The sequence below is a fragment of the Podarcis cretensis genome (assembly GCF_951804945.1).
Source record: "Podarcis cretensis genome assembly, chromosome: 3".
NCBI lineage: Eukaryota > Metazoa > Chordata > Lepidosauria > Squamata > Lacertidae > Podarcis > Podarcis cretensis.
In genome coordinates, this window is record NC_137172.1 from 47,176,451 (window position 1) to 47,191,599 (window position 15,149).

General features: G+C 43.4%; 1 protein-coding gene across 15 annotated transcripts in view; it reads right to left on the minus strand.

The window, feature by feature from the left end:
• RYR2 (ryanodine receptor 2) overlaps positions 1 to 8,660 on the minus strand; it is a 246,863-nt gene extending 238,203 nt beyond the window's left edge. For 12 of the 15 annotated variants that reach the window (XM_079969396.1, XM_079969392.1, XM_079969401.1 and 9 more), the window contains exon 1: positions 8,203 to 8,660. In XM_079969396.1, coding sequence (XP_079825522.1) covers positions 8,203 to 8,250 — 48 coding nt within the window. In that variant the 5' untranslated portion in view covers positions 8,251 to 8,660. The remainder of the gene's footprint in view (positions 1 to 8,202) is intronic. The other 3 variants (XM_079969403.1, XM_079969394.1, XM_079969393.1) reach the window with 1 other exon arrangement.
• Positions 8,661 to 15,149: the final 6,489 nt, after the last annotated feature.

A 15,149-nucleotide genomic window follows, 5' to 3' on the forward strand; every position in this document is an offset into this window, starting at 1 on the left:
CACAAATGTATTGGGGGGGGTTTAATTTAAAAATATGTTTATAAAATGGTGCTCACTGTAAATGTGTACTGATCTGTAATAGGTTGTCCTACCAAATCACACCACCTAAAAAAGGCAGAAGACTAGCGCTAAGACTTTCTACGCATATGGAGATTATGCAACTCTGACCTCAGAAAAGTTGGATTTTCTATGGTAAGAAAAATGAGGGAAGCAGTACTAAGAAAACACGAGAGGATTACAAATGGATGGCATCATGTGTAACACTTGTGACATGTGAGCAAATGAAGCATGGTGATTCCACACTAAAATTCTGTTTGAAAGCCATCCATTATCTGCAATCCAATGCACTAGGAGGGAAGCGGCTTTGAACATCAGGGAACACCAGGGAACATTCAAAACCACTTCCCTCCTAGTGCATAAAACGGCACTTTTGAATACCTTTAATCCACCAGAATATCATGAAGTTCATCCTTAACAAGAACTGTAATGTTGGCTTCCTTTCAATATGAGCTACCATAAATCATAAAGTAGGTCCTGATCAAAGCAATAGCTTTTTTGAAACTTATTAAATGTTAAACACACCAGCTGAACAACGGCTGCTGCAAGTGTTTCACTGAAACATTAACCACCACTTCTGTGAACATGGAAGTAGATCATTAAAGAACAACAGACTGACCTCAAAGAAATCAGTTATTTGCCTGTAAACAACAGCTATTTATAGAAAAGAACAAATGAATGCTATACTTAAGATGGTTCTTATTTTCCTTTCATTCCCTTTAATTACAGTATCAACATTTAAGTTTCCTCTTACAACGAACTTTGAAACCCTTAATTGTTATCCTCCCTGGTAGTTCCAAGGCTCTGGAGTTTGAGGAAGGAATACACTCCTGAAGCAGCTGATTTTTCTTTCCCTTCCAGCCAAGATGCTGGTGGATTGGATGCTTCCTGGCAAAGGACCCTCAGCTGATCTTCACTGAATTTGTAATTGGTGGCTGCACCCATACTGCCCTATCATTCCAGAAAGACAGCACAGCTCCCCCTCCCCATATTATTTGAATACAAGTAGATCCAATTCCTGAAAAGGAATTGTTTTTAACCTCAAACTCCCATCATTGCTCCACTTAAAAGAAGTCACCTCTAGACTACTTGCACTTAAACTTGTAAACCAAAAAGTGAAAAGCTTTCTTGCACAAACAAACATGTACACCAACAATAAATCTTCCCTGTCAGTTCCTGAAGATTTGAAAATTACATGCAGTATTAACCGTATTATCATACAGGATTAGAGAGTTTACAAACACAGATGCCTCTAATCACCAGGGAACATAAATCTTCCCACCTATATGCTGTGTAGTTCTTCTCCAGTCAGTAATAATTATAATAAACTTTTTAAAGTACACAAAATGTATCACAATTGTATGGGCATTTACTGAAATCTAGCCTACTGGGATTCATCAGCCCCACCAGTAATATTTTAAAGTGACTGAAAAAACAGTATAAATACATAAATATAGGGAATTAGCTACCACGATTGTTTAATTGATGAAGCAAGGAATGTCTACAAAACAAATGAATAAAAATTTAGGGTTCAAAAATATAAACATCATTATTTTATTAGTTTATGGATCATCTTCTATACCAGCCTCATGGCAATTTACATAAAGACAATTACAAATAGCTTTAAAGAAGTAAAAAAAAAAAAAAAAAGAGAACATAAAATAGGTTTTAAAACAGTGCAAAAAAAGGAAACCTTTTCACCCAGCTGAGAAAGCTTGCAGAAACAAGGTCTTCAATTGTTCCTGGAAAGTACAAATGGTGAGCATCAGTCTTATCTTAACAGAGATGCTGTTTCACTAAACAGGGGCAGCCATAGTGAAGTCCCTGCTCAGAGTTATTGTAGAACAGACTTCTAATAGTCTAGGGCAGGCTTCCTCAACCTCAGCCCTCCAGACGTTTTTGGCCTACAACTCCCATGATCCCTAGCTAGCAGGACCAGTGGCCAGGGATGATGGGAATTGTAGTCTCAAAACATCTGGAGGGCTGAGGTTGAGGAAGCCTTGTCTAGGGGCTCTCCTACTTGATATAGATGGGTAAAGGCTGTCTCTAAAGTAACCTATTCCTCTGGCATATGTTAGTACCAAATCCCTGAGCTTGGCTCAGCAGCAAATTGGCATCCACTACAGATCCCGCACACAAGGTGCCTTATGCTGGCAGTAGTTTTCCCCTACGAATTCACAGGAGAAATCTCTTGTGGGAATGATAATATACAGAGAGAAGGGCTGCTTGGGAATGGCACTGCTTTGAATGTCCAAAAAAAGTCACAAAGTCTAATAAAATAGAAAACTTAAAAGGAAAAAAAAATTCCACAGAATCACACCTGGGTGATAATGTCAGGCCAAAAAAAGGACTGGAAACTATTACCCACTGGCCAAAATGTTGAGGGCGGTTCTGAGATGTAGAAAGAAATCGCGGAGACTTCACTGAAGGTCAGGGACACCGCTGAATGCAGTGAGCTATTGTGAAAGGGTAGGGGGATCCTCCAAAATCAGGCAGAGGCGACATCAATGGTATCTGCTTCTGGAAGGCATCCCTGTCCGACTTCCTCTCCCTCAGCAACCTACATCACCTTCTCAAGAATAGGAAGAGACACCACTGGCTTCCATTATGTATTCCACATTCAGTCTCAATACAATTTATCTGAATACAGTGGTACCTCGGGATGAGAACAGGATCCGTTCTGGAGCCCCGTTTGCATCCTGAATAGAATGTAAGATGCAACTGTGCGTCTGCGGGTCGCGTTTCACCGCTTCCGCGCATGCGCGTGACGTCATTTTGACTGTCTGTGCATGCGCGAGTGGCGAAACCCAGACGTAACGAGCTCCGTTACTTCCAGGTCAACGCGGAGCGCAACCCGAAAATACTTATCCTGAAGCATATTTATCCCGAGGTATGACTATTTCATTCCCAATATTGCAGCTGTAATCTGCCATGTCTCTTCTCAATTACATTACATTGCTACAGGCCTCCCCAATATCTGCCAAGCAGTAGCAAGAGATTCCATGGGTCTTGGCACTTAAGAAGAGTTTGTGTTCCCTTGGGGGGAAATGAGGCGCAGCAGAGTCTGCAGTGCCTTAGAAATACGGTTTATTCTCACATATTTACACCAGAGTATTATGAAGGGAAGGGACGTGGGTGGTGCCGAGTCTTGGGCTTGCCGATCGGAAGGTCGGCAGTTTGAATCCCCGTGACGGGGTGAGTTCCCATTGTTTGGTCTCAACTCCTGCCAACCTAGCAGTTTGAAAGCACGTCCAAGTGCAAGTAGATAAATAGGTACTGCTCCAGCGGGAAGGTAAATGGCATTTCCGTTCGCTGCTCTGGTTTCGCCAGAAGTGGCTTAGGCATGCTGGCCACATGACCCAGAAAAACTGTCTGCGGACAAATGCCGGCTCCCTCAGCCAGTAAAGCGAGATGAGCTCCAGTATGTTATTCCTCAGGTTTTTGGGTTGCAGAAGGAAGATGGTAAGTGGTAACCGGCTAAAATTTAGTGACATAGTACAGGTGACAATTTGTGACAATGTACTAGAAGAACTAACTTCTAGTTGTACCTGTATGAAAAGTCCACAACGAAAAGTTTTTCACCCCAGAAAACTGGATGAAGGTTAAGGTTAACACAGCTAGAAGGTGTTTTTGTTTTGCTTTTTAATGAACCTTAATTCTCAAATTCTTACACAAGCAAGAATAAATAAGGATTCTATGAGGTCATAGCAATTTCTCAGCTAATGGCATACATGTTTTCTTTTCTACTGCAAAAGCTAAGTCGGACACACTATTTACCAAGTGGCAAACCCAGTTATTTTACATTTTTACATCCATAATAGTTTAAGATAACCCAACTCTCTGGGCTACAGTCTGATATTTAAACTTCAGCAATATACAATGAAACAATTTAGATTTATCTTTCACATGGCCGGAATCAAAGTAAAATGCACCTTAGGAGGCACGCACAGTTCACTTTCTCCAGCATTGCTGTACTAGGAGATCATCAGATAAACCACATAGATAATCCCTTCAGCAGTGTCACAGTAAAGGGCACACTATATTGGCAGCTTGAGGGTCTTTCCAAAGATTTGTGCAGTATTTTCCAGAAGGTTACATTTAGAGAATAATAAGTACCCGCAAGCACAAGCTTTGCTTGTAAATTAGCCAGTAGGCAGCTTTTCATATGTAGCAGAACCTCACTACCTCATACCAATAGAAATATATACCACTAATCGTTCAATTTTACAAAATGGAAGACAACATAAACCTTACACTGAATTATTGGAGGACACTGGCTGCTTTTTATTAGTTGAGGAAGGGGTTTTGTTGTTGTTGTTTTGTATAAGTATACTAGATGTGAATCCTGCATCTGCTATGAGAAAGCAAATCTTTGGATACTGTGGGGGTTAGAGTATCATTTTCCCTCCCCTGTACTCCCATTAACAAAAGAAACTCAGCTATTCAACAAATTAAAAGGAATACAGTATATAGTGCACTTCTATATATGTCTACTCAGAAGCAAACTCCACTAAATTCAATGGGCTCCAGGATTGCAGCCTCCAAGTTACACCTTACTGATGAATGGAAATTTACAATGTATAAGCATAAAGAAAATTCCATACAGATATAGCCATTCGAATCATGTTCCCAAAAAAGGTCAAAAATGGAAAAGCCTCTGCTTTAAGAATGAGAGAACACATTTTTATAAAATTCACGCAGCCAGTTTATATAAGACATGGCTTCCTGCAATTTTGTTCAAAAGCATACCAAGCAAGCACACTAAAAAAACAACAACCAAAAACTTATGAGTAGAAATGTTTATAATGTAGAGAAAAGAGTATAGAAAAAGCATGCTTGGGAAGGAGGTGTTATTGCTTAATAGATTGTCCCATTTATTTCAATAGAATTCACTTCTATATAATCTTGTAGCCTCAGTCATTTCAAAACATTCTAAAAATGATAGTCCTAAAAAATACAAATTACAATGATCTAAATTAGAACAATTTCACTGCAACTCAAGCTAACACATTTTTATTTGTAAGATTTATTCACAAATGATAGTTTAGAATCATAAGCAAAATACAGGGCATATGCTCAATGATATAGGAATATAAACATCCCATGTATGACCTGTTACATCATGACACCATTTTATCCTTTTGACATGGAGGCTTTTCTGAATTTCCCCCTCAAATGTTTCAGTCCAAATATGTTTGGCTCTCCAGATAACCCTCCAGATATGTTTATAAAGAACAGAAGAGTAGCAGGGTGTACTTTTTAGTTTTGTCTGCTAAGTAGTCCAATGAGCTTCTTAAATGAGATTTTCATCCATTTAGGGCAGGGATTCCCAAACTCTGATCCATGGGGCACCAGTGGCCCACAACTTTCATTCCAGAATTCCATGAAAATGGGCACATCCATCACACAGAATATTCATACTGATTCCTAATTTTGTTTTGATTGCTTGTTTTATTTATTATTTATATTGTATTACACACTGGTTTCTATGGAACTACAATTGCTATGACAGGCAGAAAAAAAATCATTAAGTGGTCCACCAAGACTCTCAGCCATTTTCAAGTGGTCATGAGGGGCAGAGAGTTGGAGAACCACTGATTCCAGGTATTTTCCCTGGAGATTTTTGGAGAATTTCTCCTCAAAATCCCCCCCCCCAAAAAATGAGATTCAAATATTCTGGAAACCCCTTATCACTGACATGTTTTGATGTAATGCTTGAACCACGGTTTAGCATCACAAGAACAAGCCATTGCCACCCCTAGGCCTGTAAGCTCCACCCGTCTTCTTCCAGGGTGACTGCAAAGAAGAGACTGCAGTTTGGGACACATCCAAAGCCACACAGTGAATCAACAGGTGAGATGGCATTTAAACCCAGGATCATTAACCATAACTATGCTGAAGGTATAAAAAAAATGCATCTGGAACAGTTTGAAAAATTATACAATAGGATCTACGTCATAGGAAAATGTGTTTATGCCATTGCAGTGCTGCTACGTGCCATTTTAATACTACTAGAGCATCATGGCACAACAAATGTGTTATTTTCATGCTGTAGCTAAACTGATCCATGGCATAAATATTAGGAATTCACATTTTACCCAGGCTTCTGGGAATCCTACATTAAAATCTTCCTACTGCTTGTATTTGTCCCCTTGAAGGTCATTAATGTTACCAATGAAACATTCTGAGGATTTTAAAAAGATAATCCCTGGCTGGGATTTCCAGATCTTTAGTTCCAGCTCAACACATATAACCAGAAGAGTGGTTTTACGTAATGCGCTTTTGCTGTTGAGTGCTGTTGCTTGAACATTACTTTATATGTCCATAGACATAAGCATGTACGTTACTAGTTTCTCCCTGTTAAGTATTCAACTCCACAGATTTCACTCAGGTTTAAACCTGCAACAAACCTGTAATTGCATAAGCCTTCCAGAATATTTGGGCCAATGAGAACAGGGGGAAATAAAACAGCATCCCCTACGTAAATCCTTTATTTGTTTTTGATTACTAAGCTTTCATCAAGTATCTTATAAACAGACATGTTTAGAAAACAAAAAGTTTCTTGTTTTATTTTTGCACCTTCAACATTCATAATAACTAAACTGATGGTGCTGGAACATAAATATTCATTTACAGAACAAGCGTGCAAGGAATCCCTCAATGAGGATATAGCAAAACAAAAAATTCCAAATCAGCACCTCTAATTTCTGTAACATTGTGAGAGCCAGAACATAATATCAGTAACACGGGTTGTTTCTCCTTATTTTTCACAGTTTCGCGCATGCCACTGTTTTCAATACCAACCAGATTATATAAAAATGAAACCAATGCAACATCACAACATCGCACCCTTTCCAGTGTCTGTAAATATCCAGTACTAAATCAGGTTATTCCCAAAACTATATAAATGCAATAGCCAAAGCATCTACTTGCAAAAACCCTGCTTAGGCTTGTGTGCCTAAAAATCACTTAGGACATCTTAGCAAAAACAGTTATTATCCAGAGACCTATTCCCCCACCCAAAAAACAACAACCCATAACTGCAGTCTTAACACAAGACCATATACAGGAAAGTAATGGTTCAGCAGTTTAAAATGCTTTCAATTTCAACATGGGCTGCTGCCACCAACACATGATCACTAACAATTCTTCAGAGACAAGAGCTGGATGCCTCTCCAGTCCGTCCGTCCCTCCCTCCCTCCCTCCCGCCTGCCCGCCCCCCTCGCTTGCTTTTGCCAGGAAATAATACTGTTGCAGCTTTCTGGCTGAGCAACGTTGCTTGGTGGCATATCTGCAGTACCCAGAACCAGATCAGAGCGAGGGAGGAACGAGTGTGGGCAGGGCAAGGGGGGGGGGGAGAGAAGGGTGTTCACTCGGGAGTCCCCATAACCTGCCCCTGATCACTTGCTAGATCATACCCAAGGGGAGGGTTCCTCAAGCCCAAGGGGTGAGTGGGGGCGGGAGAGAAAAAGAAAGAGACAAACACACCAAAAGCGCCTGACTACGACTCATTCCCTCGTCACCGCAGAGTAAGCACGGGGAGGGGGGGGGGAGACCTTGCTCCCCGTCCGCCCCGAACAGCACCCTGCTTGCCACCCCGCCAGGCCCACACATAGGTCGGTGGGGCACATTTCCACGGCCACCCGAGCCGTCACCTCAGCCTCTTCTAGGAAAGGGGGCAGAAAACCGGGGCAATCCCTCATTCCAGAACCCACAGACTTCTCCTTTATTAAAGTTCCCACGAAACACCCCACCCGGCAGAACGCAGGTGCTGCGGCAGGTTTATTTGCTGAAAAACTGCCCCGAGACGACACCCCCCCCCCACCCAGCCCAGGCACAGGGGAGGCGGGCGAAACTCCTCCGCCCGGTTCCCGCCACAGCCCCCTCCCACCTCCGAGACAGGCGCGAGGGGAGGGGGCGCCCTCAGGTACTCGGGATGCCCGTCACGCAAAGCTTGTCTACTCGCGAAACGCCTGTCTGTGGGTCCTCCCTCCCGCCGGACCCCACCATTCTCCCCCCCCCGCCCCAGTCGCAGCCCCCCGAGGCTCCCGCCTCGACGCCCTCCCGCCGCCGGACGCGCTAACAATACGCCGCCGTCCGCCCTGAGGTGAGGGTGGGGGAAGGCAAGGCAAGCGAGGCGCTTACAGTTCGCAGGAACTGGATCTCGTCCTCGCCTTCGCCCGCTTCAGCCATAGCGCTCCGCCGCCGCCGCCGCCGCCGCCGCTCTCGCTCGCTCGCCTCCCGGGCGCTGCTGCTGCTGCTGCCTCCGTTGCCCGGGGTCGGCAGGTGGTGCGACGGCAGTAGCAGGAGGCGGCGGCACTGCCGCGGGGGAAGGAGGGAGAAGGGCTGCCAACTGAGCAAGAAGAGGCTCCCACGCCGAGCTGGTGCTGGAGGGGGGGGGGGAGGAAAGTGAGACGGGACCGCCCGGAGCCCAGCCGGCGCCGCTTCTGACGACCGGGCGCCGCTTTTCTCTCTGCAGCAGATGGGCAGCTCAGCCTCAGTTCCCTTCCGCGCGAGTGCGTGGAGGGAGCTGTGATTAACAGGGGCAGCGGGGGAGGAGTTCCTCGGCGGCTCCCCCGCTACTGCAGGTGATGCTGCAGCCGGCTGGCTCCCTCCGCAAAGGAAACCTGAGGCGCAGCGCCGCCCTCTGGCGGCCCGCACGCGCAGCCAGGCAAGCAGTCAAGGGGCGGGCGCGCGCGCGCGTTCCCGCCGCCTCTCCCTCCTCCACCCCGTGCGCGAGGGAGGCGGGGAGGCCGGGCCCGCCCGGCGCAGAGAAGAGCTGCATGTCGACGTGCAGCAGCAGCGAGCGAGAGGGATAAGCAGGCGGCAAGCGGGGCTTGTTATAACGAGGGAAGCCCAGTTAGCGGGGAAAGGAGACAGATGCATGTATGTCTGTGTATGCACGCGCGTGCACACCTGGCTGGTAGGCTTTGCCGCTCTCCCCACTTCTGTCGGGGCGCCTGCGTCTTCCGCAGGCAGAAAACCGGCAGGCGAGGCTGCACTGCACAGTGGGGCCCGCTTGTTGTTGGTTTGGCTTCTGATCACGCCGCTCTTAAATGCACAAAAGGTCTTCTTCGGGGAATCTTGCCAGGCAGGGGAGGGAAGAGCCGTCTCAATGAGGCATCTAATCATAGCCTGCATTTTTATTAAGGCTTGATCAGGGCCTGTATTTTAAAATGAGCTTAAAGATTTTCAAATGTTCATGCCAGGCAGAAGACCAGCTGCCTAAGAACCTTGGCAAGATGTTTATTCTCCTGGACAAGGGGGCCCCCTGATTTATAGCAGAAAACAATTCTCAAAGTCGTAAAAAGGGAATTACAGGCTGACAGCCAAGGTTACACTGACCCTACATATTACAGAAGATTAAAAAAAGAGATAAACATAATTAAGAGTTGATAAATAGTAAAATAAAACCATGTGCCTCCCATTAAACTTGAACCATATTTTCCTAAGGTTGAAAGGTCAAGAGCAGTGAAAAAGGCAACTGGCTTGGCTGGAGAAGATAGGTTTCTTCCTATCTTATTTTGAGGCTGGAAACTGTTCCTTCCTTTTTTACTTTGAAAAGGTTTATTCTTCTAAAAAGCTATCTATGTTATGTATTAAATATATTGGCTTAAATGTAATTATGCAAAGGATTTAGAAAGAAAGAAATGTTAAATCCTTATGCTAGATTCTTATTTCATATAGTTGGAAGAGATCACAGGGGCCACCAGCCATCAGCCCAGCCCCCCTGCCAAGCAGGAAACATCATTAGAGCACACATATGGTTGTCAGGCCTTTGTTTAAAGACCTCCAAGAGAAGGAGATCTTTCAATGATGATGTGAACTCAAGATCCTTGACATCTGTTTAAGATAAAAATTTAAGATTAAACCATCTGTTTTGGAGGGCAATAGGGCGAGGTGAGCTGGTAATTAAGGTTCCTTGTTGAGACACATGTAAGATATATTACTACTTATTTGTCATTTATAGATAGAAGAATATATAGCTTTTTGTTTCCCATAAAAGGGCAAAAGGAAATGGGTGTATCTTTTGTGATTGGTTCTAGCAAACAGCCAATAGGAATTTCAACCAGGCTGATTGGACAGAGGCAGCCACAGGAGGAGCAAGGGGGCTGGATTAAGGAAATATAAGTGCTGGCCAGAATGGCAGGAGGCCAGGCCAGAGCTTGGTAACCATATACCACTGTGCCTCATATTTATTTGTCTGACAAATAAATTATTATTTTAATTTCTCTATTGCTGCGTTGAATATTTCATTCCAGCTAAGCGTTAACCACAAGCATGGTGCTACATCAAGAAGTCTAGGGTGTGTTGTACACGCCGACTGCATGGTCATGTACATTCAGTGCTGGCTGCACGCACCTTTTGGGCGTGCTGGAAGCAGGACGTCCTCCTTGCCCGACGCTGTTTGTCACAGCCGATGTGCATCCTGCAGGAACGGCTTTTTGTGCCTTCTCAAGTACTTGCTGCGTACACGTGTACACAGAGAGCGCTTTCCCGTTTGGCGCAGGCCGGCTGACGTTGCAGGGCTGTGCCACTCCCCCTCGCCGTCCTTAACTTGTCTATGAATGAAGGAGGCAAAACAGGAAGCGGCACAGTAACTTAGCCGCCTCTGCAAGCTGATATAAATATCCTCTGTATACCAGTGTATCAACACACCCGTTTGCAACACCTCTAGAAATATTGCATAACACACATACATGCATTGGGAGAATTTCTCCCACTGGCTCCTGTCTATAAGAGGAAACTGAAGTTCTGTTCTGAGATTTACTAATTTTCAAAAGTGGTAGAAATCACTACCACCATTCCAAATAGGACATGGATATGGGACCTGTGGCCAGATGCTGGAGTCCAACTCTCATCAGTCCTGGAGCAAAGGTTTGCAGATGGTGAGAGTTGTAGTCCAGGAACACCTGGAGATACACAAGTTTCTCCATCCCTTAAATCAGGGGAGAGCAGATGGGTGGAGGAATTAATAGGAAGTGTGTGGGGAGACCAAAGAAAGGATCTCACTCACCCCCTCAATCAATTATACCTATCATTCATATTTGTTTTTCTGTCCAATGTAACATACACACATGTGAATGCAAGCATGCATGAACAAGTGTCAGAAGTGTCTGAGAGAACAGGTGCCAGTTGTTCACAGTCTCCACTTCTGCTTCTCCACCACAATTGGTCCAATATCTCCACTTGTAAACTTGAACTTGTATCCACAGTCAACAGAAACTGCAGGAATTTACAACAAAGTGCTATGCAGAGTTCAACAGAACAATGAATGTTTGTTACAGATAGGTAGCCGTGTTGGTCTGCCATAGTCAAAACAAAAAAATTCCTTCCAGTAGCACCTTAAAGACCAACTAAGTTAGTTCTTGGTATGAGCTTTCGTGTGCATGCACACTTCTTCAGATACACTGAAACAGAAGTTTCCAGACCCTTCTATATAGTGAGAAGGTGGGGAGGGGTATTACTCAGAAGGGTGGTGGGAATGGGTGATTGGCAGATAGCTGTGATGAGCCTGTTGACGACTCTTAACGACTGCAATAGGTCTTACAGGAAAAAGCAAGGGGTGAGAAGGTGAAAAATGGCTTTGTCATGTATAATGAGATAAGAATCCAAGGTCTTTGTTCAGACCAGGACTCTCCGTGGTTTTAAGTTTGGTGATAAGTTGCAATTCAGCAGCTTCTCTTTCCAGTCTATTTCTGAAATTCCTTTGTAGTAAAACAGCTACTTTGAGATCTTGTATAGAATGTCCTGGGAGATTGAAGTGTTCTCCTACTGGTTTCTCTGTCTTGTGATTCCTGATGTCTGATTTATGTCCGTTTATTCTTTGGCGTAAGGTCTGGCCTGTTTGTCCAATATAGAGAGCTGAAGGACACTGTTGGCATTTGATTGCATACACAATGTTAGACGATGAGCAATTAAATAGTCCCGAGATGGTATGTGTGATGTTGTTGGGGCCAGTAATGGTGTTGTCCGGGTGTATGTGGCAGCAAAGTTGGCATCTGGGTTTATTGCAGGCTCTGGTGCCAGTGTCCGTGTTAGGTCTGGTTGTAGTATTATTGTGGGTTAGGAGTTGTTTAAGATTGGGTGGCTGTCTGTAGGCAATGAAAGGTCTTCCTCCCAGAGCTTGAGAAAGAGAACTGTCATTGTCCAGGAGAGGTTGTAGATCTCTGATGATGCGTTGTACTGTTTTAACTTGGGAGCTGTATGTGATGACTAGAGGTGTTCTGTTATTTTCTTTTTTGGGTCTGTCTTGCAGCAAGTTCTCTCTGGGTATCAGTCTGGCTCTGTTGATCTGTTGTCTAACTTCATCTGCTGGGTATTTTAGTTCTAAAAAGGTTTGCTGTAGATCTCTTAGGTGAGAGTCTCTGTCTGTAGAATTGGAACAGATGCGGCTGTAACGTAGTGCCTGGCTATATACAATGGACTGTTTGGTATGTTTGGGATGGTAGCTAGAGGCATGTAGATATGTTTGTCGGTCAGTTGGTTTACGGTATAAGGTGGTGTCTATGCGCCCATCCTGTATTTTTATAGTAGTGTCCAAAAAATGTATTTCTTGCATAGATTGATTCATTGTTAGGTTGATTGTGGGGTGAAAATCATTGAATTTCTGGTGGAAGGTGTCCAGGGTCTGTTGACCATGTGTCCAGATGATAAAAATATCGTCAATGTATCGCAGGTACAAGAGAGGTTTGAGTGGGTAGGAGTTTAGGAAACGTTGTTCTAAATCTGCCATGAAGATGTTGGCATACTGTGGGGCCATGCGGGTGCCCATAGCTGTGCCGCTGATCTGAAGGAACAGGTCATCACCGAATTTGAAGTTGTTGTGGGTAAGAACAAATTGGCAGAGTTTGGTGGCAAAGTCCGCTGTGGTTTTATCTGAAATGGTGTTCTTTATAGCTTGTAAACCATCGTTGTGTGGGATGTTGGTATACAGAGATTCCACATCCATAGTAGCTAGTATAGTATTGTTGGGAAGATTATTTAAAGATTGTATTTTCCTCAGAAATACAAAATGAATGTTTGTGTTATCCACGTTTGCAGAGCTGCTTGAAATGTAATTGCTAAGTGCTATTAGTATTATGTGGCTGCAATCCTATACCTATTTACCTGGAATTAAGGCCCACTGAAATCACCAGGACTTGCTTCGGAGAAAATATGTACATAACTGTGCTGGGTAAAACCTGCTATGTTTCATGTTGCACATTCAAGGGCATTTGGGGGGCAAGGATTAGACGTCCATCTGCTGAAACCAGTGAAACATCATCAGTTCACTTCAGGGATGGGCAACCTGTTCAGCCTCAAGAGACACCTTGGAAACGTGTCATGAACCAGATGGCTGCTGCAGTAAGAGGGTTTGTGTTTGTTTTAAAGTCATATAATTAACATAATGTGCATATATTCACCTTCTTCACACATGCAAGTTCAAAAGTTTCCACTTTCAGTTTTAAACTTAACACTTCCATGATGTGTTTGACTTCAAGCAGCTGTGGTTTGTTCTGTGGTTAGTTAAAAACAAACCAGGATATTAAACTCTATACAGTTTGATTCAAAAGTGAAAGTGGAATCTCTTGATCTTATCCCCTTTACTTTTCCTTCATATGAGGACTGGGCATGTATGCCCAAGGTTTGGGAATATTTGTGTGCATAATGACAAATCATGGGTTTATCATTTACATCTTAAACCAGCTTACTGGAGCTCAGACATCTAGCTTTTTTCTTGTTTTTGTGTTTGCTCTTTATCAACCTCGTAATTTGCTATAACAATATATGCCTAATTCTCTTGCGTGCCTTTATTGCTCTATGTGAATCTTTGTCTGTTCCACACATTTAACTGCTTTTAATCTCATTAGATTTCTGTTTGTTTGGGGGGATGGGAGAGGCATTATAATTCTCATGGGAAATTAATTATAAGGAATCACTGGAGGCTGATTCTGACCTTAGTACTTATTTCTTCATTTGTTACCAATTCTATTAAACCAATAGGATATGCTGTGGTGTAAAATCCAAGCAGCACTTCATGCTTAGACCTTGTTATTTAAAAACTGTCTGTATTTATTTTCAGTTGTTTCTATCGCTATCCTACACCATTTCTCAGATTCATTTTCAGCTATTTTAAACTATTTGAGTAAAAAATAAAATATGAAGGAGATGTAGGAGATCAGGTGTCATTTTTGTTTTGTGTAATGGTTTCCTTTTACACTTCTTAGCTGAAGTAATCTTGATTCGTTCCGGGGGATTTTCTACAGGAAGCACAGTGAGGATGTAATGTTGCTGTCTGCTAAGCTGAGACAACTAACCAGCAATTGAGATGTGGGAGTAAAATAAAGTGCTAGAATGCAGACAAACATAGTCACCCTGATTCAACCATATATTCTCTGTGAGAGTAGCAACATTTGAGTGGAGTAGCCCAATCTCTGATGGCTTTCCTATAAATTTAAATTAAGGAAACCAGTCCATTCACACATTTCTTTAATTATGCAGTGATACTATACTTGCTATCATCATCTTCCCCCTGTACATCTAGGAAGAGCTATTCTTAGGCAGCACTGACAGGTCAGAAAAGGAGACCACTAGTACCCATTAGGGTTGCAGAAAATGTCAACCCTACAGTGGTAGCAGCACAATCCTATGCATGTTGATTCAGAAGTCTATTCCTGGTAAACAGGACAAACACACAAGGCTATGACATACTTGGCAGACTTAGGATCCTGCTTTAGCCATAACAGCACAGTCTTTGGCTTCCCCCTTGAGGAAAAAAAAAGATTTATTCCATTAAGCTGCAGTGCATCCTTAGGCACTTAAATGGCACTTAGTTCAGCTGAAATTAATGAAGCTTATATAAGGCCTTTTTCAACTCTTACCACAAGGAAGGGTGTGTGTGTATGTGGCTAAAATTGCCTGAATTACCTGGGAACCACTTCATACAAAAGGCTTTCCACATGAGACAGTATTCATGCAGTTTTTCTTCCCCAGCTGCCAGTGCAATATATGTACAGTACTAGAATCAGGCCTTACCTCCAAGTAACTGGAGTTGTTCTGGAATTGAATGTGTAAGGCTATGGAGCTAGGAAATTTGTTACAGCATAAGA